The 23,300-nt window shown below is 37.1% G+C and overlaps 1 protein-coding gene across 1 annotated transcript in view; it reads right to left on the reverse strand.

The window, feature by feature from the left end:
• LOC129237507 (protein timeless homolog) overlaps positions 1-23,300 on the reverse strand; it is a 61,553-nt gene that overhangs the window by 11,646 nt on the left and 26,607 nt on the right. Inside the window, exons 4-6 of the mRNA XM_054872305.1 lie at positions 17,789-17,930; positions 3,624-3,829; positions 3,175-3,260 (exon numbers count right to left, since the gene is read on the reverse strand). Of these exons, the coding sequence (XP_054728280.1) occupies positions 3,175-3,260; positions 3,624-3,829; positions 17,789-17,930 (434 nt within the window). The remainder of the gene's footprint in view (positions 1-3,174; positions 3,261-3,623; positions 3,830-17,788; positions 17,931-23,300) is intronic.

The raw sequence follows: 23,300 nt of genomic DNA on the forward strand, positions 1-23,300 counted from the left end.
CATTTAGTTATAATTTTTCGTTTCTGCGTATTCAGTCAGAAGGAATGGCATTAAGTGCAAATATATATTAGAAAAACAATCAAATGAAATCACTTCGTGGCATAATTATAAACACACAAAAATCTTACTTATATTTTTTTGTGTTATAGAAAAAAAAAACAAAAACAAAATAATTTGTATTAGGCAAGAAGAGAGTAGACAGAAATTATAAACGACGTTTACGGAGTCTTCTAAAATATTTTGCTCCTTACTTTTGCTCTCCGTAATAATGTATGGTAATCCCATTATTTTCAATAATTTGAAATATCCTGTGCGGCATTGAATCAAATAACTTTTGCACAAATAGCGTGCTGAGGTAGTATCATGGATAAAGAAAGGCATTTTTTAGCTCTTCCTTTGTAAAGCACTGCCCTTTGTTCAGCAAACCTACTCAGAGTCCGGTGAGATGCATGACAAGCCGTATTATCCTGCAGGATAACAAAAATTTCGCCAGGCTGCATATTGAGAAATAATAGTAATTTATACGAAAGTAAGCTTTTGCACTCTTCAGAATTCATGCGTGTTGATTGGAAGTGGATTTGATCTTGACCAAGTGTACTCACAGCTCCCCACACTATCATAGATCCACCGCCAAAGTTCGGTTTTGAAAAATATCTTGGCTCAATACGCAAATCTCTCCAATACATATTAAATCCATCTGGCGCATCTAAGTTAAATTCATTTTTTATATAAAAATCTTTGTACTTTTTCGAGCCACGCCAATAACTTTTCCCACTTCACAGGGGTTTAAAATTTATTTTGATCCAAGCTGATTATTTGTAAAGGGTTTTTAATAAGAGGTGTTATGTTGATATTCAAAGAAAAATGATATTTTTTAATACAAATGATCGGGTGTTTATTTCATTATTAAGAGGAAGGTATGCCGTTAATAATGGAAAATAACATCAGCCAAATAACCACCACGACCACGCTTACAGGACAATATCCTTTTTATGAAAATTTCCATAGCCGAACTGCAAAGTGGCTGCTCTCTTCGATAGCCTCACGAATTCCATCTTTAAGGTCTTGAATCGACCCTGGGCTGTTGGCGTAGACCTTCTCTTTCACGTGGCCCCAAAGAAAAAAGTCACAAGGTGTTAAGTCTCAAGATCTCGGTGGCCAATGGTTTCGTTGCTTGTGTGGCACGTAGCGACGTCTTGTTGAAAATAAACATTGTCCAGATCAATACCATTCAAATTTGGCCATAAAAAATCGTTAACATCTGTTATTGGAAAATCCTTTTTCCGTAATATTATTTTTTTCCAAATTTCACTTCTTCCCATTAGACGAAATGACTTTTTTTCGGAAGTAAAAGCTAAAAGTTTACCTTTCCCATATCTGTAAGTTCCACGTGGCTTTTTGATATAAAATGCAAAAACATCTTAAAATTTTTATAATTCATGCTTTTATAATTTTGCAAGAGTTATTTTTCTCTACTCTCTGCTTGTCTAACACAAATGATGTTGTTTTTGCTGCTAGTTATGTGAACTTGTTCCTCTTAACAAACTTGTCCACACAGTGCATGTAAGAATATTTGCTCGTAAATGCATTAAATGGATGGGTTTTTGAATTTTTAGTTTTTGAATAATTTTTCTACTAAATAAAAAAAAGATTTTGAGGCCTTCGGGCTGCATTGCTTGCCAGTACTACAGCTGTCTAGTTCACAAGTGTCATCACATTTGAAGTACGGCACCTTTTGCGAAAATTATAAATTATAAAAAAATAAAACATAGTGATTAATTTTGCGCCACTATGCGTGTATATTTAATTGGCGCTTACGTCCTTTTATTGGGTGATCGGCCGAGCTCCTCCTCTTTTTGGTGATGTGTATCTTAATATTTTTCCACAAATTAATGGACCAACAGTTTTATACCGCCTCCGAACGGCTGATGGATTTTTATGAGGCAGAAATTCACTCGGAAGTTTGCCATTGTTGGATGAGTGGCTACGCCTATTAGAAAAACCTTTTCTATCATTACATGTTTCGTGCCCAGCGTTTCAAACCTGTGCACTACCGAATCATAGTCACGCACCAACCCATTCGGCTACAGCGGCCACTCAGGCGAAAAGAAAAACCTTTTATTTAAAAATCACAGATTAACACTTTAATTTTGTATATAAATTTACTTGTGAAATCCCTGCCAGTCACACATATTTTTTCACGCAGCTCAGAGTACAGCGGCGCTTATATATATATATACATAATTGGCGCGTACACCCTTTTTGGGTGTTTGGCCGGGCTCCTCCTCCTATTTGTGGTGTGCGTGTTAATGTTGTTCCATAAATGGAGGGACCTACAGTTTCAAGCCGACTCCGAATGGCAGATAATTTTACACTCGGAGGTTTGCCATTGCCTGCCGAGGCGCGACCGCTATTACAAAAAACTTGTTCTTCATTTTGGTATTTCACGGAGATTCGAACCTACGTTCTCTCTGAATTCCGAATGGTAGTCACGCATCAACCCATTCGGCTACAGCGGCCGTCAGTAATCAATTTAGATAAGCAATAAATCAGCCACTACATCCGACTGCCATATTCCCTCCACCCCTGCCACTATTCACATCCACCCCATTAATTTTGGCAATTCTGACATTTTAATAAAAACAAATATTAGTATAACATTTCGGTGATAGTATCGTCACTTGTCATCGTTGCCCAATTCACAATTCGCCAACGACTAGTCAACCATTCACACAAATAATCACAATTTCAATGAATTGTTAAAACTGTCTCCAATGTGACACAAATGATGTGGGCAATTATGCGCGACGATCTCAAAGGAAAGCCGTTGAGCGCAAAAAGGCAAAAAGGCACAAAGGCAAACGCAGAGCCAAAAGAATGTTGTTGGCGTTTGTATTCAAGTGAGTGGTGTGGTTTTGTGAAGCTCCCTCTTTGCCGCTGCGGCCATCGACTGACGACAATCAATTCAAACAATTCTATGATGGATGCAATTACGCATTTGTGATTTTAAGCAGCAGGAATGAATGATTACAGCCTGGCAGGTTGAGGCTGAAATGTGATGTTAAGCTGATATTTATAGAGATACAAATACATCTGTATATATTATATATAAGTATATATTTATGCATAAGACTAAGTGAGTTTGTTTGGTATGTGTAGGTGGTGACAACTTGCCTTTATCAGTTTCAGGATTCCGTTGATTCTCCTCGAAAAGCATACGCAGTTGGTCTTCTTGTTCTTCGGTCCAGACGCCTTTAGCGCTATTGAGTACAGAAGAAGTATAAGAAAAGTCAGCAAGTTAGTATATTATAGCATATACACGAAGGTGAAAGGGTGTGTATAGATTTATATTGCAAATACAAAGAAGAAACAATCATTTATCATTTCATCAGCAGGCAGCCAAGTGAAACATGAATAGTTAAATTGCCGCTGCCACATACCCATGAAGGGATTGGTTCAAGCAGAAAGCCACTATGCGGCGGAGAAAAGCAGAATTTATTTAACAATGGATGCGGTTAAATGAAAAATACCCCAGGGAACTTGGGGCGTATGCCTTCACAAGGGCAGTACCAGCTGCTGCTGCTGCTGCTGTTGCTTTGCTAATACTAAACAGTCAAACTTACGGCTCATATGCATCACAATAGCCGCCTTCCAACTCGTTTGCCTCTTTTACGCTTTTCCAAAATAATAACTCAGCGTAGATTTTTGGATTTGTGGGCGCCACTTCGACAAATTTACGCACCACATAGATGCCTAGGCGCCGCAACTCCTCGTGATGGGCATCACGTTCGACGCTTAATACTCGCTGAAAGATGCGAAATAGTTTTGCCTGGAAATAACAAAGAAATAAAAGTAAAAATAAATAAATTATAATAATAATAACAAATGAATAAGAAAATAGTAAACTGGGCAGAATGGAAAGCATAGAAGCGTAGCAGAGACGCAGTGGCAAAAGAGGAAGTAATGAAAAAGATTTGATTTCTTGTTTGAAAAGTGCTCGAAAATGCTGTTAACCGTTAGCTGGTGCAGAAGGAGCGTTGGTCTAGTCGAGCATTGCATGGATAAAGTGGCAGCTGCTGGTTGTACGTGCAATTTATTTGATAATTGCACATCTGCACAAACATACATACATACTTAAGCAAGCATACAATTTGAGTTAGGCATTTATGAGTACAAATGTATGTATGTATGTATTTACAGCATCATTAGCGGTTGCAATGCGCACAACTGAGACGAAACCACGTGCCAGCCAGACAGTTACACAGCCGCCACCGTCAAAGCAATTCAATTTCCTTTTGCTGCTGGTTTTGGTGTCGAGAGTCTGGGTTTGTCGCCAATGCAATGCATATTTGAACGATTATAATGTGAAGCACAGCAGTGGGTCGAAAGCGACAAGAAGATTTTGGAATTGTGGAAAAAACCAAATTAATCAACAACATCGTCGTTTCGTTTATGTCCCATTAGAGCATGGGACCTCAATAAGGCATTACCATTTGGTCCTCTTTTTTGAATTTGTTTCACGGTTTCCCACATTCATTCATTTCCCTTTGCAACGATCTCTTCCAGGTAGTCTTAGGGCAGCCACTCTTGCGCCTTCTTTGGAGGTTTAGGGTTGCTGGCAAGCTTCCGTAACATTTTTTTGCAGTGTGTGGCCTATCCACCTCTATTTTCGTAATTTGATAGAGTTGGCCATTGGCTCCAAAGAGTGTCATTTTTTATATAAATCATCACTGCTGATGACGTTTGGCCGCCACACCTTGAGAATACACCAGAGGCATCTGTTTACAAAGCTTTGAATTTTTCCCGGTTAGAAGGTCTCGCATTCATAGCGCAGTACTGGGATGACGTTTGATTTAAATAGTCACATTTTTGTTTGGAAGAATATTTCCCAGATTACCAGATTTGGCGCAGTTGTGCATATGCGTCAGTTGCTTTATTTATTCTTTATCCTTTTTCGCACTATTCTCAGTGATAGGTGCCTTGATAGGTAAAATCTTCGACTTGTTTTTTGATGTGTTAGCCAATTAGTATAAACTGTTGTAATTGGTTGGTGTTCATTTGCATTCAAAATTAAATTAATTAGCAAAATATTCACTTGTGGTGTCAGTGGAAAAATAAACTGAGTGGAAATGCAATCTCTTTGGGCTTGGTAATGGTATTTTATGTTAATATTGAGAGTGATACTGGTAATGCTAATGACTTTAGAATTGGAATTGGTAATGGCGTTGGTATTGAAAATGGGAATGGCACTGGTATTGATATAAGTTTAGTATTGGTATTGGTATTGGTATTGGTGTGGGTATTAGTATTGGTATTGGTAATGGTAATAGTATTGGTTTTGGTAATGGTATCGGTATTCGTATTGGTATTGGTAATGTTATTTGTACTGGGATGATATTGGCATTGAAATCGGTAATGGTATAGTAATGGTATTGGTAATGGTATTGGTAATGACTAAGCTATTGGTAGAGGTAATAGTATTGGTATTGGTAATGGTATCGGTATTAGTATTAGTATTGGCATTGGTATTGGTATTGGTATTGGTATTGGTATTGGCATTGGTATTGGTATTGGTATTGGTATTGTTATTGGTATTGCTATTGGTATTGGTATTGGTATTGGTATTGGTATTGGTATTGGTATTGGTATTGGTATTGGTATTGGTAATGTTATTTGTACTTGGATGAGTATTGGTAATTGTTATGCTATTGGTATCGGTATTGGGTATAAGTATTGGTAATAATATTAGTTTTGATAATGTTATTGGTATTTGTACTGGGATGAGTATTGGTAATGTTTATGCCATTGGTATGGGTATTATTAGTGTTGGTATCGGTATTGTCAATGATAAAAATCTCTGCGCAATGCTTATAATAGTAAAATGGTAATGGTAGTAGTAGTTTGAATATTAAAGGTTATGGTATTGGTCGTGGAAGTGGGAGTGAGTTTTTAATATTGACATGATAATAGTAGTAGCAGAATAGAAAAACTAGTATAAAAGCTTCTATGCTTTTCTATACTAATAAAAAGTTACATTTCCTTCATTATAAAAAACAATTCAGAGGTATCTAAATATTAAAATTAAATAGGGGCATTAATATGTTCGCAATGACAGCAAATATAAAAATAACAAACAAAAAAAATAAAATCAATTTCTTCAATTTTAATTTCTTTTCATATTAGACACCTAATGAAGTAATTAATGTATCGCAAAAATGTGAAAGGTTCAGAAAGTTGTTGCAGTTCAATACTGCAATATTTGAAAATGAAATTCACGATGCAAAACACTGTCCCATGCAGCGGAATGGCATCAAAGTGAAGGTAAACAGAGATCCTTCGGGACGTACCAGCAAAGTCTCACAGGGAGTCAATGCACATACAACAGCTAAATGTAGCAGCATTTTAGGCACTTACAAAGCATACAAATATACAAACACTTATTATTTATGGAAATACATAAGGTTAGATGAGTGCAAACAGGTTCCAGTGTATGGCCATTATGACTGGAGAAATTTAAGCATAAATGAGACATTTCAAAATATGTAACTTTAAAGAAAATAAAAGTAAAGAAAGTAAGTAAAAACAAATTAATAAATGGTAATAATATATATATAAATAATAAATAATAATATACAAATAATAAAAATACAAAATAATAAGTGGTAATATAAAAGTAAAAAATAAATGCTTTTCTGGCACAATTTGATGTATGGTTTCCTTTTTTTTGCAAAACTTTCAGTTATGTTTTCCTTAATATCTTATCAAAAATAGCAAAAGCAGTATAAGTAACGATCGAAGCATTTGGGAAACCTTGCGAAAAAAGGGCAAAGTTTAATAGAAAATAAAACTTAAAAACTATAGTAGAATTAAAAAAAAATTTTTGGGTAAAGATGTTTAGCACATTAAATTTTAGTAGAATATGTTGCATGTTTGAAGAAGCTGTTGTACTATTAATTGTTCAAGGTTTATGTTTTATTATTTGAATATTTATCAATAGTTTTCGTTTTTTCTTAGCATTCGCTACTTAAAACGCACTCATTTAATTTTAGTTTTTAATGAAAAAATACGCAATAGCCATTAGTAATCAAAGTGTGCAAATTATTTTACTAAAGTTCAATAGGCTATAAAACTGCATACCTGGAAAAATTCAAGAAAAATTTAAAATTTTTTGTTTTTTTAATTTTCGAATCCTTTTTTGTTTTAAGTTTCAAATTTTAAAAAGTTTTTTCTCTTTTGTTCACTAATGAAATTCACATCAAAATGGCTAATATTCTGCTCCTAAGCAATGGAATAAGATCTCGCATGCCACTCCGACTCCACGATTTCTAGGACTTTATCGACATTTTTGAAGGTAGGCGCACCACAGAACGGAATCGTTGGCTCCACCGCTTTGTTATTGCATTCGATTTTGGGTTAAACCCATAAATAGCACAAATTTTTTGGGGAGCTGCTTCTACTTTTTACCTTAGTCGTAGTGATACTGACGAGCGTATCGAATTTTCTCTTTTTCTGTTGTCTATATTTTGGGACGCTCTAATACGTTGCTGGCTTTAGAAAGCACCAAACTGTCTAATAACTTTTATTAAATCGCCATTTCACCCTTGAAGCGCCATAAAATATGACCAGATGAACGACATGATTACGTACCCACGACAGTTTGTTCTACGTTACCGGCATGACCCGGATTTTAAATATAACCGATCAAGGACTGTTACTCCAGCTGCATTCCACGCGCATCTATGGAGATTATTTATAATTCACAACAACAACAACAATAACATAACCTGATGCAATTTATAAATCAATTAGTCACCGTTCATAGTGCGCAAATACTCCACCCTCCCCATCCCTCTCCTTTTCGTCCTATCGTTTTTTTTTTGTTTTTTCCTACACCTCTTTTTCCACTATTGCAATGGTATCCCACTCTTTGGGCAACCATTACTACCTAACCGAGCCTAATAGCTCATTAAAGACATCTAGCGGAAAACTATCAAAACTTTTTGATTCACCCAATAATAATTTAAGCGACCATCTTAGCTGACTGGGTGCGTGACTACCATTCGGGATTGTGTAGGTTCGAGTCTTCGTTCATGAAACAGCAAAATAATAGAACAAATTTTTTTCTAATAGTCGTCGCAGGCAATGGCAAATCTCCGAGTGTATTTCTGCCATGAAAAACCTCCTCATAAAAAAACTATTTGCTATTCGGAGTGAGCTTAAAATTGTAGGTGCCTTCATTTATAGAGCAACATCCAGACGCACGCCACAAATAGGGGGAGGAGCTCGGCCAAACACCTAACAACAGAAGTGTGCGCGCCAATTATTTTGTTATTTATTTTAATAATAATTTGAGAACAAATAAAAATAAATAAAAATTCCAAAAAAAGTGTAAATAGCTGCATAATTTTCACAGAATCTCACTGCCAAGAAATACTTTTTATGTTCCCGCCAATTGCATTTCACTGAAAAAAAAAAAAAAAATTAAGTCCTTAGTTTCTTGCACGAGCACAGACTTCTATGGTTTGAGCTTGGAATTTTTTCTCAAATTCTGTTGGCAAATTTTTAATTCAATTCATAATATTTCAACAGCGAAAAGCCTGCTTGAACGCGCGCTTTGATTTATGAGCTGCTGAGAAATCCTTTGCGCGTTATTTATTTCAACTTTTGTTACAAAGCAAATTACTACAAAATAAATTATTATTTCTCATTTTTTCCAAGCTACGTTAGGCCGTTTCAAATGAAGTAAGCAAATAGCGGCAAATAAAATAAATAATTTGAATAAAAAATGGCTGCAAGAGGATAGTAAAAAATTGCAAGAAACAATTCAAAAGAAAAAAATGCCTGAAAATAATCGTAGAAAATGGTTGCTTGTACAAAAAACAACAACAACAACAAAAAAAAAGAAAAACAGTTTTAATTCCTCTGCTTATGGCACCTAGGAATTTATTTTGTCTGCATTACAGTTAAACTTTTCCACAGATCCCACTGCAGCTGCCATTACACGTAGGCACATCACGACAAATACGTTTGACGGCAGGATCAGCAGGCGTTCTTCTGTTGCTGGAAGTTCAAGTTCATTTAATTTGCACAAAACGGGCACACGGAAGTAAGAGAAAAGCAATGAAAATGATGGCGAGGAAGCTGCAACTTTTCCTATACAACTACACAAACATAGTCGTACTCTGCTGCCATGAATGTACCGTAAATGTGGTAAGGCAGATTGTACAGCTGTAAGCAGGCACATAAGTAGGTTGTTGGCAGACTTTATCGTGTCAGGCCAGACTAAACTAAGCCAGCCTAGGCCAAATGCCGCGACCAACTCACGCTCGATGTTTCGCTTGCGGCTGTCATTGTGGTTGGCTGTGGCTTGAATTGATGCCGGCAATTCCGTATTGCACACAAGTAAACATGCACACGCACACACTCACGCAAGCTGTATTCTCGGTGCTTTCCAACTAAAACTCGTATATTTTTAAGTAGCTATTTCTATTTACACTCATTGGCGTCTGCTGCTGTGCACTTTGCTGGGATATTCCGCCACTGACTTTGATTTATGTTTGCTTTGCGTGCGAGAATATGGCGGAAATTCGCCAAGCGCAAAACAAATTCAACGGGAAACATGCAAACAAACGGTATCGGCGCGCGTGCATGTATGCGTGCGTGTGTGTGTGAACTGAGCAAACAGACAAAATTTGAAATTGAAATTAAAATTTTACCTACGTTCGTATGTGTTTGGACAAATAAAAGGAAAGCTCTTACACGTCGTTACTGCTGAAGAATAATGCAAAATGTGGACTCGCGCTCTGCTGGAGGCTCTGGTTCCAAATTTAATTCAAATACACAATTAAACTCGAAGTTTCTAGTCTGCAAAGTTCTCAGCTCAGTCACGAGTATTCATTCACTGCCTTGCATGCGTTTCCAGTGTTGTCACCATTGGACAACTGTGTACAGTAGATTATGCCTAATTGCATCAACCGACTAAATAGGGCAGATGTTGTAATTATAACCAATAAAAAAATTAAATTAAAAAAATTTAGAAGTTTGCAGTTAAGGATTTTTTTAATATACAAAATCACATATTCGTACATCGCACGGTGCAATATTTATCAAAGTCTTCTTAAACTTCTTGGCTAGAAACAAATTAATGGACAATACTGTATGAGTTGGCATATTCACTTAGTATGGAACATATGGATTGTCCTTCTGACTCCTCTTAAGCCGGATTCTTTCTTTCTTATTTTCGGAAGGAGTCCAGCAAGACGGCGACTATTAGTTTGATTTTCAAGTACACCAAACCGCCTGGCAAAGTTATGTTACCAACAAACCGATGACTCCAAAAGTCTACAGACTGGATTGCTTCCCAACGAAAGGCAATTATGAAACACTACGAAAGGCTTACACCAACCTCATTAACTAAATAACAGGTGATCAGATTGGAGGTACTTTTCCCAATACCAAACATCTCGAGCAACTACTGCCAAACTAAATACATAATTTTTCCCAGTACTCATGGACATTTCATAATGGAAAAACTTACTTATGTATTACGAAAATCGACACTCTGCAAAAAGTGATCATCGCGCGCTCAGGCCAACTTATCGTGTACGAGGTGTGTTCAAAAAGTATCGCAAATTTTGTGTTTTTTCGAAAATTATTTATTTATTCATTAATATCTATTTTGTCCCCTTCAAGTAATCCCCATGAGATATTATGCACTTGCACCAACGTTTTTTTCAATCTTCGAAGCGCTTCAAAAAATATTTTTTTTATCTTGTTCAGCTCCTCCTTCGATGCCGTCTTTATCTCGTCAATCGTAGCGTAGCGTCGTCCTTTCCTGGGCGTCTTCAGTTTCGGGGTCAGGGGGGTCACAGGGGGCCAGGTCTGCGGAATACGGCGACTGTGGCATCATTAGTGTGTTGTTTTTGGTCAAAAAAGTCGCACGCAAGCAACGATGTGTGAGCAGGGGCGTTATCGTGATGCAAGAGCCAATTTTTGTTCTTCCACAAATCCGGGCATTTCTGGCGGATTGCCTCGCGCAAATTGCGCATAACTTGCAGGTAATATTTCTTATTGACCGTTTTACAAGAAGAACTCATGATGCATAACGCCCCTGCAATCGAAGAAAACGGTAGGCAAAACTTTTTCATTATACCGAACTTGTCGCTCTTTCCGGTCTTGGTTCGTGCGGCAGCTTCCATTGAGATGATTGAGCTTTGATTTCCACGTCATAACCATAAACCCACGATTCGTCACCAGTTATGACCCTCTGGAGCAAATTTGTGTCGTCGCGGATAGAGTCCAACATCTCATTAGCAATGTTTATGCGATGCTGCTTTTGGTCGAAATTGAGCAGTTTTGGTACGAATTTTGCGGCGATCCGTCTCATGCCCAAATCATTGAAAAAAATCGAATGGCACGAGCCAATCGAAATGTCCAGGTCGGTCCTCAGCAACTTCTCTAACTGTGATTCGACGATTGGCCAATACCATTTTCTTCACTTCATCAATTTTTTCATCTGTTGTTGAAGTGCTCGGGCGTCCGGCGTCCGGCTTTCGGCGACGCTTTTCGTTGTTCACATCATTTTGGCCTTCTGAGAACATTTTATACTATCAATAAACGTTGCTTTGGTCCAAAGTAGCTTCTTAGTATGACACAGTAAACATTCGGAAAGCATCCGCGCACTTAATTTCGTTTTTCACACAAAATTTGATACAGGTTCTTGATCCATCATTTTGAATAGGTAAAAATCGAAGACGAGCCGAAATACGTGCAAGCAAAGCAGCTGTCAACAATTAACTGAACTTTCAAAATGGCCGAACTTGTCGGCTTGAGTGAGAGACATGAGTACCCACATATCGCCCAAAAAAAATCGAAATTTGAATATACGTAACCTGCGGAAATTCACAATTCGCGATACTTTTTGAACGCACCTCGTACATATCCGTCCTACCGAACAAATTATTCGGCGAACCATCAGCAAAAGATAGAATAATTTTAGATTATTGGATGATACTCGACCGATTAGAGCACGTACAACCCGAAGAGAAGATAATATTGCGGCTGTAAATAAGAGTTTTGCCGAAGACCCGGTAAGCGATCTCAACAGCTTGGCCTATCTTAAGGCACTACTTGGGCGATTTTACACAAAGACCGTGCTTTGAAAGCGTATAAACTACAGACAGTTCAAAATCTAAAACCGGCCAATCTTCCAAAGTGTCATAATTTCAGTCGTTAAGCTCTTGGAAAACTCGCCGAAAGTTCGCATTTTTGGACCCGAATTTTGATGAGCTATAAGGCCCGTTCCTTGCTTCTTGGCTACTTCAATAAGCAGAATTGCCATATTTGGATGGAAGAGCAACCCGAAGCCATTCAAGAACAGCCACTACATCCATTGAAAACTACCGTTTGGTGCGGCCTATGGGCTGGAGGAATCATCGCCCCATGTTTCTTCTGGGGCCGATGTCACAGTGAATGGCGAACGCCAGAGGCGATGCCTCTTCAACTTATCAGTTAACATAAAAAATTACTTTTACTATTTTTTTTTTCTTCCACTTACACTTTATGAGAAATCTGACTACTAAGAAAATAAACTGATTGACTTTGGCATACCATTTTCTTACTAAAATATGTCTTAATAAAAAATTAAACGTCTTAAAATAAATATTAGTAAATAAATGTAAATAAATAAACCGTCTAACCAGAATTCCTAGTATTTTTCCATGCACTCAAAATAAATTGTTAAAGTTAGGATCATTAAAATTTAAGCTGAGTATGCAAAAATCTGCAACAACGCCATTAAACTGAAATATTCAATAAAAAACTTGCATTTTTTTCCATTAACAAAAAAGAAGTCGAAATTATTTGAAATGCGCAACAAAGCGCCCCGGGCAATTAAGCATAGCATACCGTATACGTTTTTGAAGGCTTAATTTCGCGTTAACATGCCCCAAAAAGTATGCAAAATTTCAATTTAACTACTCGCAGTTTGGGCGAAAAGTAAACAGCAAACTGGTTTACTAAAATCCAAAGGCTTACATTTTAATTTCAAATAATCGCACACGTAATCAACTGCAGGTGAAGCAAATGCAAAAACAAAGAAAAAACAACAATTTTTTTTGGGAATATGTAGAAAGAGCATTTCATGATACTCTAAGCATATGTATGTATGTGGGTATGTACAAACTAGCAGATTACGTAACAATGCAGCTGAGCTGAGCAAATCAGCATTGCCCATCAGCGGCAATACGCGAGTTGTAGGCTTCGTATATTGAAATATTGCATAATAGTGACTGGTGTAAACAACAATTCGGCTGCGTACGCTAAATATCGGACTATTCTAATTAATTCGAACTATTCAAAATAATGGTCATTAATAACCTTGTGTGAACAGTTTTAAGTACCAAACCAATTGCTGATTTAAATGCAGAACATCTTATTTTCAACTGTATGAATTAAAATAATACTCAGAAAGTATTTGATTATCTTCGTCCTAGTCACAGGAGACATCCACTCACTCACACCTTATTTGATACAGATCTGATTTTTTTTACAAAGTGCCGCAGCATCAATGACGCAGTTTTTTATTTCTAATTTTTTTTTATTCTAATTTATAAGGTTAGTAATTTGTCGGGTACCCTCCATTATCAATTATAGCTTGCAGTCTGCGTGGCATGGAGTCAACCAATTTTTTGTGTATTTTGTTTGTTATGGATGTCATATTTTTTATAATTCTCTCCAAAACCGACCACAAATTTTCGAGGAGGAGTGCAGGGAGTTTCATTTATATATAACCATGTTTGTATTATTTGAGATTTGTGCTTAAGGTAGTTATCTTGATGAAAGCGAAGGACATAGGTTAAATTAGGTTAGGTTAGATTAGGTTAGATTAGGTTAGGTTAGGTTACGTTAGGTTTGGCAGCCGCATCGTACATAGAGACAACGATGCCACTTAGACGACGAGATGGGTCCGTTGTGAGCCCCGGAGGTTGGGCTACATTTCCCTCTCCAAATTGAACCATCCTGAGCTTTTGTCAAAGCGTAAAAGATTGTTGATGGTCATCTTCATTTTATAATTTTCCTGCGCTTGGAACCAAATTTTTTTACAGCATTTTTAAATATCAGGTCAGTCCATAAGTTCGTGCGTTTTTTAAAGGTGGTTTTAAAATTAATTAAAAAGATGTTAAAGTATTTATTAATCAATAATATATTTTTTTCTTCATTATTTACAATGTCTTCCCAACGTTTAGGCAAATTTTTAATTCCCTGCTCAAAAAATTGTTTATCCTTGGAGCCAAAATACGCTTCGATATCCCTTTTTATAGCTTCTTTTGAGGAGTAGTTCTTGTTACTCATATGGGCTTGAAGTCCACGGAAAAGGTGATAATCAGAAGGTGCAATATCCGGAGAGTATGGTGGATGCGGCATTAGCTCCCATCCGAGCTCGTTCAGCTTGCCTAATGTTTGCCTTGCGGTATGAGCTCTTGCGTTGTCGTGGTGAAACAAAACTTTGCGTCTATTCACTAAAGACGGTCGATTTTTGTTAAATGCCTCATTCAGGCTTGATAGCTGATGGGAATAATAATCAGCAGTTACCGTCGGGTTTATTTCCAGAAGTTCATAAGAAACGATACCGGCCATATCCCACCAAATAGACAGGAGAATCTTCTTGGGGTGAAGGCCATCTCTAAGGGTAGGTTCTGGATTTTTGTAAAGGACCCATTTTTCATCACCAGTAACGATACGGTTCAAAACACTTTCATTTTCAAGCCGTTGCAGCAGCTGAGAACACACATTCACTCTATGCTGAAGGTTGGCGACGGAAAGTCAATGCGGAACCATTTTTGCAGCTTTGATACCTTTCCCAACTGAACCAGCCGCCTGTGAACTGTTCCATGCGATGAATTTAACCTCTGAAGAATCATATCGACTGTCAAATTTGGCTCAGCTTCCATGAGTTCGAGCAAGGCGTCGGAGTTAAAGACTTCAGGACGACCAGCGCGCGGGGCATCCTCCACGTCGCAGTTACCACTTCGATATTTTGAAAACCACTTTTGCGCAGTCCTTACACTCACGGTATCCTCTCCGTAAACAGTGTTTATTTCTGCAGCAGCAGTTGTTGCATTTTTACCACTTTTATAAAAAAATACAAAATATGCCTCTTCTACGCGTTCGAGGATTCCATTTTATTTTTTAACAACACTTCTATCCGCAATCACTTGTTGAAAGCACAATATATCAAAGGAAATATAAATAGTTCCGTTATATTCCGCGAATAATTGTTTGTATGCAAAAATCGTACAAAAGTGAAATTATGGGTAAAATAAGCACGAACTTATGGACTGACCTGATATTTGTTCCTTGCTTCCTCTTCGACAAAGGTCAACATTCCGAATCCATTTGATGGCATTGCCACCGCTTTGTTTTATAGTAACTCGCAAATTTTGGGGTTTGAGCTCCGTATTGGCCCCGCGCTACATAAAAGGTCTGCCGTCTGGCCGAAATAAGTGTATTGTTACCTTGTCTTCAAAAATTACGGTCCGCCAAAGTGCTTGGGTTCTATTTAGATGGTCACGCGCAAACAGCAAACTCTTACTTCTATTCCTTGTACTTATGAAAGGTTTATTACGGCCTATTCTTTTATTCAAATTTGCTTCCCTCAGCATTTTTCCAAGAGTTTTACCTAAATCATTTTTGGTCATTTCAGTTAACTTTGGAACGCTTGTGGTTGGAGTTTTCTTCACTTGGCGCACTAACCACTGGCACACTTTCCGGTAGTTTTATTTGGAGCCAGCAGTCCCTTATTTACACCATGATTTTCATGCATAAGGCATTCAATAATGACGTGAGCTGTTCACCAACTTAAATGTACGATTTCGGTAATTTTACGGCGCGACATGCCTTTTAGGAAATGCTCCAAAACCAACTCACGTTTTTCTATCGAAATACGCGGACTCATGGTTTAAAAAGAAAAACCAAGCGTATATAAAATTTAATATTAAATAACCGGTGTTATTTTTGCAGGTCGGATGTAAAAAAATTAAGCAACATTCCCATTATGCAGGGATTTTATGCTTGTGGATGTCTCGGCTGGCTTCCTTTTAACCGAGTTTTCCAACACCTTGGTGAGGGTTTCTGGCTGTATCTCCCGAATGGCTTTTTCGACATTCGCCTTAAGGGCATAGGCATACCACAAAAAAAGTCTAACGCCGTCTAACCGCAGCCCCGAGATATCCAATCGATATGGGCAAGATTTGTGATAACACGATTGCCGAATTTCGACTATTAGTAAAATTATGAGGCATATATTTGAGTATTCTATTTTAACCAGCTACATTCCTCTGTTATAAATATTTTTGGCCTTTTCCGCAAAAATGCCCATCTATTGAGGAGCAGGAGGATAAAATATTCCACAAAAATTGTTCTCATTCCTTTTCACATTGAACTGAAACTGCTGAAAACATCGTACACCTAAAATGCATATAGCTTTTAATGCCGATATACTATAAGAATGTACGGAAAGGTGGAAACCGGACTCGGTCCCCCCTTAATAAAATTCAGACCAACATTTTTAACTTGCCCATATACGCATTTTTTGCCCATATTCGGCGGACCCATCTAGCAAGCCTGTATCTTTGGACAGAGACGTCAGATCGCTTAATGACATACCGCGTTGGAAGCGTCAGTCTAAGCAGATTTCTACCATGGAACAGTACACGCCACGCGAACGCTCCCAAATTGTTACAATTTACATTCAACAAAAGAAGTCAATTGTGAACACTCAACGTTCGTATAAAAAATTAACTAATGTGAAAAGTGCGCCTTCTAAGAACACCATTAAACGTTTGTACGAAAGGTTTTCGACTGGTGATGCTCTTTCTAATCCAAAGAGGCCAAATCAAAACCGACCAAGGCGATCAGATGAGAATATTGCTCTTGTACGGGCCAGTGTTGAGACGTCGCCAAGGACATCCCAAAATCGCCGTTCTCAGCAGTTGGACATTGCTCGGACCACTTTACAACGAATTATCCGCACTGATTTGCATTTATTCCCGTATAAGATTCAATTGACGCAAAGATTGTTGCCTGCGGACAAGCCTCGTCGATTGGAATCTGTCAAAAGATACAGGGTTCCGGAATATGGGTAACCCGATACATATATACCAGAATAAATTCTTGGAACATTATTGACACTGTGAATTTATGCCGGGAAGAAGATATCTTGAAACACATTAAATCCCAAAGGCTTTTCTCGGTTATTTCTAGAAATGGACCGGTCGAATGGCCGCCGCGCTCGTGTGATTTGACGCCTCTAGACTATTTTCTTTGGGGTCATGTGAAGTCATTGGTCTACAGTAATAAGCCGGCGACGATTTGTGAGCTCAGAGCCAATATTGAACGCGAAATTGCTGGAATTTCGGCCGATTTATGCAAAAGAGTGGTCGAAAATTGGGTTCAACGATTGGACTTCGTAAAACGTGCACGCGGTGGTCATGCAAAAGAAATCGAATTTCATACTTAAATGTATATGTTCAAACTCGATAATAAAAAAAAAAAATTAGTTAAAAAAGTCAAACCGTTTGTGTTTTATTCAAAAAAAAAGTTGAAGCGCTCTTACTGAAAAACGCTTTACAATACTTTTATAATGTAAACACGTTAATGAGGCATTGGATGCTTTGTAGTAAATGGTTATCAATTCTTTTCTACCCCTGTTAAATGCCAACTCACTAAAATGTCATCTAAACCAAAATATTGGCGAAACAAAAACGGCACACTGTGCAGTCGCACTCACCTGATACAGCATAGCCGGACAAGAGCAGCCAACAGCGATGCGATGCAAAATGGTCACAGCTGCCTTCAGAGATTTTGTCGTTATTTGATCCCAATCGGTGAGCACCACCGCACAGGCTCGTATGATTTTCGGATTCAGCAGTCTGTGAAAAGATAAAAACAAAAACAAAAAAATTATAAAATAAAAGTATGGAGTTAGGCAAAAGCTAATTAGGATAGCAAAAGTATGAGTGGAGATGAAATTGGTTCGGTAAGAATATTAAATATTAATTTCAAATTAATTAAACAAATACAACCACCTCTCAATGGAGAGGAGTATAAACAAATATTTGTGCTATGTAGATATATACATTTATGCGCATGTATGTGTATGTATCTGTATATTTAATTGAAAGCGCTTAGGTTTAATGCTTTGTGGAAATTGAATGGGCATGTTTTAATTTAGGCAATTAAGCGTTTATACCTGGCACTGCCTTCTTTGACTCTGCACCCATCAATATTGAGTTAATTAAATTTTTTTGTAAACAAAATTCAGATATTAATTGACGGAATTTAAAATTAATTGTTTTGAGTTCGCAAAATATTTATGCTCAAAGTGGTGATGGCTGGATTTGACATTATAGCGCCTTGAACAAATAGAATAGAATAGACGCTCTATGTCAACTGATTTGAGTTCTGTTCGTGTTCTTAGGTTGCCACATCTGTGGTTAACATTCCTATCAACATTTCAACGCCACTGCTTCACATTTGTAAAAGTTACGCCGTCTAGAGTAAATCTACCACTGCGCGTGTTTTCGTTTTTCTACAGTTTTAAGAAAAGATTTCAAACTGCAACAACGAGTTTGTATTAAATTTTACATTAAAAATGGATTCAATGGTACGAAAACATTTGAAAAGTTGGGAAACTATTTCGGTAAGGATTCCCTAAAGAAAACAACCGTTCGCGAGAGACACGAATGCTCCAGAAGAGCACCTAAGTCGACAACGAAAACTCATAAAAATATAAAAAAAGTGAAAGAAAAGTTGAATAATAACCGCAAAGTAACCATCAAAAAGCTGACAACGGACTTGAACACTGCTTATGGGTCGATTCAGGACACTGTAATTAATGATTTTGGTTTGCGTCCAGTTGCTGCAAAATTGGTCCCAATGGACCTGAATTTCATGTAAAAAAGGGACCAGGTCCATATCGCCAAAGACATGATTTCCAAGGCTAAATCCGAACACATCATTACTGAAGACGAGACTTGGGTTTACGAGTACGACACGCAATCAAGACTTCAGGCGAGTGGGTGGAGAACTCTGAATAAACCAAGAATAAAAAACAAGTCGTTTTCGTTCAAAAAAGAAAGCGAGGATCAGAAAGTCAGTAAGGACTGTTACTTGGGTGTCATGAGACGTCTCATCATTTACGTGAAGCAATTCGCCAAAAAAGAACGTATTTGTGGGATAACAACACGTGAAATTTGACCCACAATATCACTCCGTCGTAGAGTGGCGTCATGAATTTTTGAATTTTTGATCAAGAATTATTTTTTGTTTTTTTTTTTCTGTTTGATTGAATCAAAAACCCACTACGAGGAACGGTTTATACAAAGCTGATCAATAAGGTTTGCTATTCGGTAAAAGAGAGCGTTGCCACTAGTCTAAATTTTTTGTTATCTTGAAGTTTCATTTCAATCTGACAATTCATTCTTTGCTTACAAGCCATTTAGTATCAACGTGTGCCAGTATTTTCTACAATGGAAAAAATCAAGTATCGTGCAGTGATTGAACTATTATTTTTAGAAAATTTAAAAGCAAAGGAAATTTAAGAACGAATATTGAAAGTGTATAGGGACTTTTCGCCGTCAATTAGTACAGTAGAAGGATAGGAGGTCGTACAAGCCTTGAAGACGATCCACGTCAAGGACGACCAAAAACAGTAAAAACATCAGAAATCGTAGAAAAAATACAAGATATCGAATAGGAAAATCATCAAGTTACTGAAAGCGATTTAGTAGAAGTCCGAGGCATCTCATTGGGCAATGTAGGCTATATTTTTATTGAAGTATTGGGTTTCAGAAAGCTGTGTGCACAATGGCTGCCGTATTCGCTAACAATGGAACAAAAACACTTTCGAATGAGCATTTAGAGCATTTTCGAAAGGTTCAAGTGGATTTTTTGCATCGATTCATAACTATGGATGAGGCTTGGGTCTATCACCATGACCCTAAATCAAACTTGGCTCTTCGGCTCCAAAACGAGTTCGTGTCCAGCTATCGGCCAAGAAGGTGTTAGCATCAGTTTTTGGGATGCGAAATGAGTTCAAGTAAAACAATAAATTCTGAATATTATTCTAACTTTTTAGATCAGCTGAAGAAAAATATTCATGAAAAAAAACGCCAGTTTGTAAAAGAAAAAAAGTTGTTCACGTGTCACAAGAGCATTTTGACAATGGCTAAATTCCATGAATTTGATTTTCAATAGTTGGAGCATCTACCGCATTCACCAGATTTGGCCCCTAGTGACTTCCACCTTTTTCCAGACTTTTAATAAATTCATGCGTGAAAAACGTTTTTCCTCAAATGATGAGGTTAGCTCAGAACAGCTGTGGAAGCGTATTTTGCAGCCCTTCCAGATTCTCACTGCAGGATTGGATTTCATAAATTCGAAGCTCGTTGGAACAAATGCATTGATGTTCAGGAAGGCTATACTGAATAAAAAAGTGTGTGTTCAAACCATAAAATTTTGTTTGTTTTTCTTAGCGAACCGCAAAACTTATTGAACAGTCTAGTAAAAACCGAAGGAGCTATTCGATAAATCGAAGACGGCTTTGGGAGGTTTACCGAAAATAGAGTTCCCGAAATGTTTCGAGAGATGGATTCTACACTGGCGTAAGTGCGTTGGAGTTTATGGGGCAATGGGAATTTCAAAAAATCGACTTTTTGTTTTTTTTTGATACTTCGAAAGTATAATATCTTAAGAATATACTGTGAAATTTTCATGTGTAAATTCGCAATATTATAGCTTCTACAGCCCATTAACTAGATAGAGAGAGGTCCGCGCGCTCCTGTACCCAAAACATTAAACTCATTTATCTCGAAACGACGGCCTGGTGTTATTACAAAAACAAAAAAAAACTGTTCAACCGAATCGTCTGAAATTTTAATATGTTGGTCACAACATCAATGGCTATCGTCCGCCCTAGAATCATATTCTTATTTCTATTATTTCGTATTTTTTTTTTTATTAAAAAATTGAAAAAAACCCGATTTTTAGAATGGAGAACACCTTCCAGGTCCAATTTCTGCGGAGAGTCATTTTCAGCGTCATTTTTAAAATTATTTAAATTTAAATTTTTTTTTTTTCATTTTTGTATTGTAAAAAAATGTAAGAAAAAATGAAAAAAAAAAAACAAAAGCTCGTACCGCTCTCTACCTAATTTTATTCTAAAACTCTTTCTGAAAATATTCCAAATTGTCGAGCTCTAGACAACCCGGACCTCTTAAGGAGACAGGTACCTGTAAAATTTCGAAAAATTTTTTATTTTTTTTTTCATAAAATGTTAATATAATCCTTTAAGAATATGACAAACAATTTTTAGAACGTAAATTTAAGTATCTCTTATAACGGGTGGTTAAGTTTCAAGGGCCGGTTTTGATTTTGAATAAAATAAAATTTTTTAGGAAATTATTGTCATTTCTCTTTATTATGATAATACTGGTATGGCTTAATTACGTATGGAACAAAATATCGGCCAAATGACCGCCGCGGCCTCGGCGGCACACCACCATCGATGTCCAAATTTTCGATGACGCTGAGGCATAATAGAGGTTCTATGCCGTTAATGTGCCGAATTATCTCATCCTTTAGCTCTTGAATTGTTGTTAGCTTATCGACGTACACCTTTTCTTTCAAATAACCCCAAAGAAATAAGTCCAACGGTGTCGTTGACGTTTAGGTGTGGTTCACATTCAACATCGGCCCTTGAAATTTAACCACCCTTTATTATAGCTCACCAAGCGTGACGACTCGAATCTTTGCGTTCGAGCACTGGGAGAGGTATAGTTACGTTGTATTCAAACTTTAGACGCGTTTTTCTCAAAACTATAGTCGAATTGGCGTACACGATAACTCAAAAAGTTATTGACCGATCTCCTGAAATTTTGCACACATCGTTTTTATGATATTACTTTTTATGTGAATTTACAATTTCGAAAATTTTTTGAAAAAAACAATTTTTTCGCAGCAAAAATAGTAGGAAAATTCGCCTTAAATTTAATTTTTTTTTAAGCATTTTATTCCGAGAATTTCTTTCCCCCCATTTTTGTTTAATTCATAGAGAAATTATGACATTAGTAAACGATGCTACAATGCCCGCCGCTTGAAGAATTGAGTGTATATCCGCCATTTTAAATGATTAAAAAAAAGGTTTAATTATAAAGGGTATCGGATTGTAAATTGAAATAAAACAACGAAAATTCAAATTGATAGGGCAATCTTTATTATTTTTGTGTAGAACCAACCGTCATTCCAACAATGTAAAATTGTTCTCAATTTTGCCGATGGTTTGCCGAATATTTCGGTAGGACGGTTATGTGCACCATAAGTTGGTCTGAGCGCGCGACGAATTGTACGATTTATCTGCTGAAAAAACTCTCTTAAAGAAAGTACCTTCAATCTGATCCCCCTTTATATGTGAAAATTTGAATTATGTGTGTATGTATGCGTGAATGTATGCATGTATGGATGTATGCATATTATGCTCAAGTGAGCAGACATGCATGTATTTATGCGAGAGTGAATTTGCATTTTTGATGCGGGCAATCATTGAAGCGAACTGAGAAGTTTGTAAATTAATAAGTATTGCCCCCCAATGACTAGCCGCCCACCTAACAAGAGCTTTAATTTAGTGCGCATTTAGTTAAAGTGACATAAAAAGTTGCTTTCGTTCAAAACAAATACTAATTTGACTGGAATAGTTCACTCTGAGTTTTAACAAATCCCTCAAGGATCGAACCTGTAATCTCTTTGACAATCAGATTACAAACAATCAAAATGAATTCCATTTTCTGTGGAATTAATTAAAAAATGCAAAATTTCTATACAACTAAATTAATAACATTCCTGTCAATAGTTCCTCCAACCCTTTCACTCAGCAAAAATGTAATGCTCCTATAAAATGTTTTACTTGCAATGTAAATTACCAAATATTGTTAAGTTGAACTGCTGCAACCTCCGTGCAGGCAGCCGATAAGCTCGTTTTATGTTTTAAGTTTTCACTTTATTTCAAAAACGATTACACTTGGTAGCTGTCAACTAGAAAGCAATGTGAGCTACAAGCAGCAGCACAACAACACAACAGACGCAAAGCAGAGGCGCAAAGCAGCACGAATAATTGACAATAGATTGGGTAATAGGCAAGTGCGACCAGATATTGCTAAACTTGGCGCAAAAACAAGCAGACTGAGCAGAGACAGTTGAGTAAAAATAAATTAAATTTCCAACAGAGTAGTGAAGAACATAAATTG

This window comes from Anastrepha obliqua, chromosome 1, assembly GCF_027943255.1.
Source record: "Anastrepha obliqua isolate idAnaObli1 chromosome 1, idAnaObli1_1.0, whole genome shotgun sequence".
NCBI classification, from domain to species: domain Eukaryota; kingdom Metazoa; phylum Arthropoda; class Insecta; order Diptera; family Tephritidae; genus Anastrepha; species Anastrepha obliqua.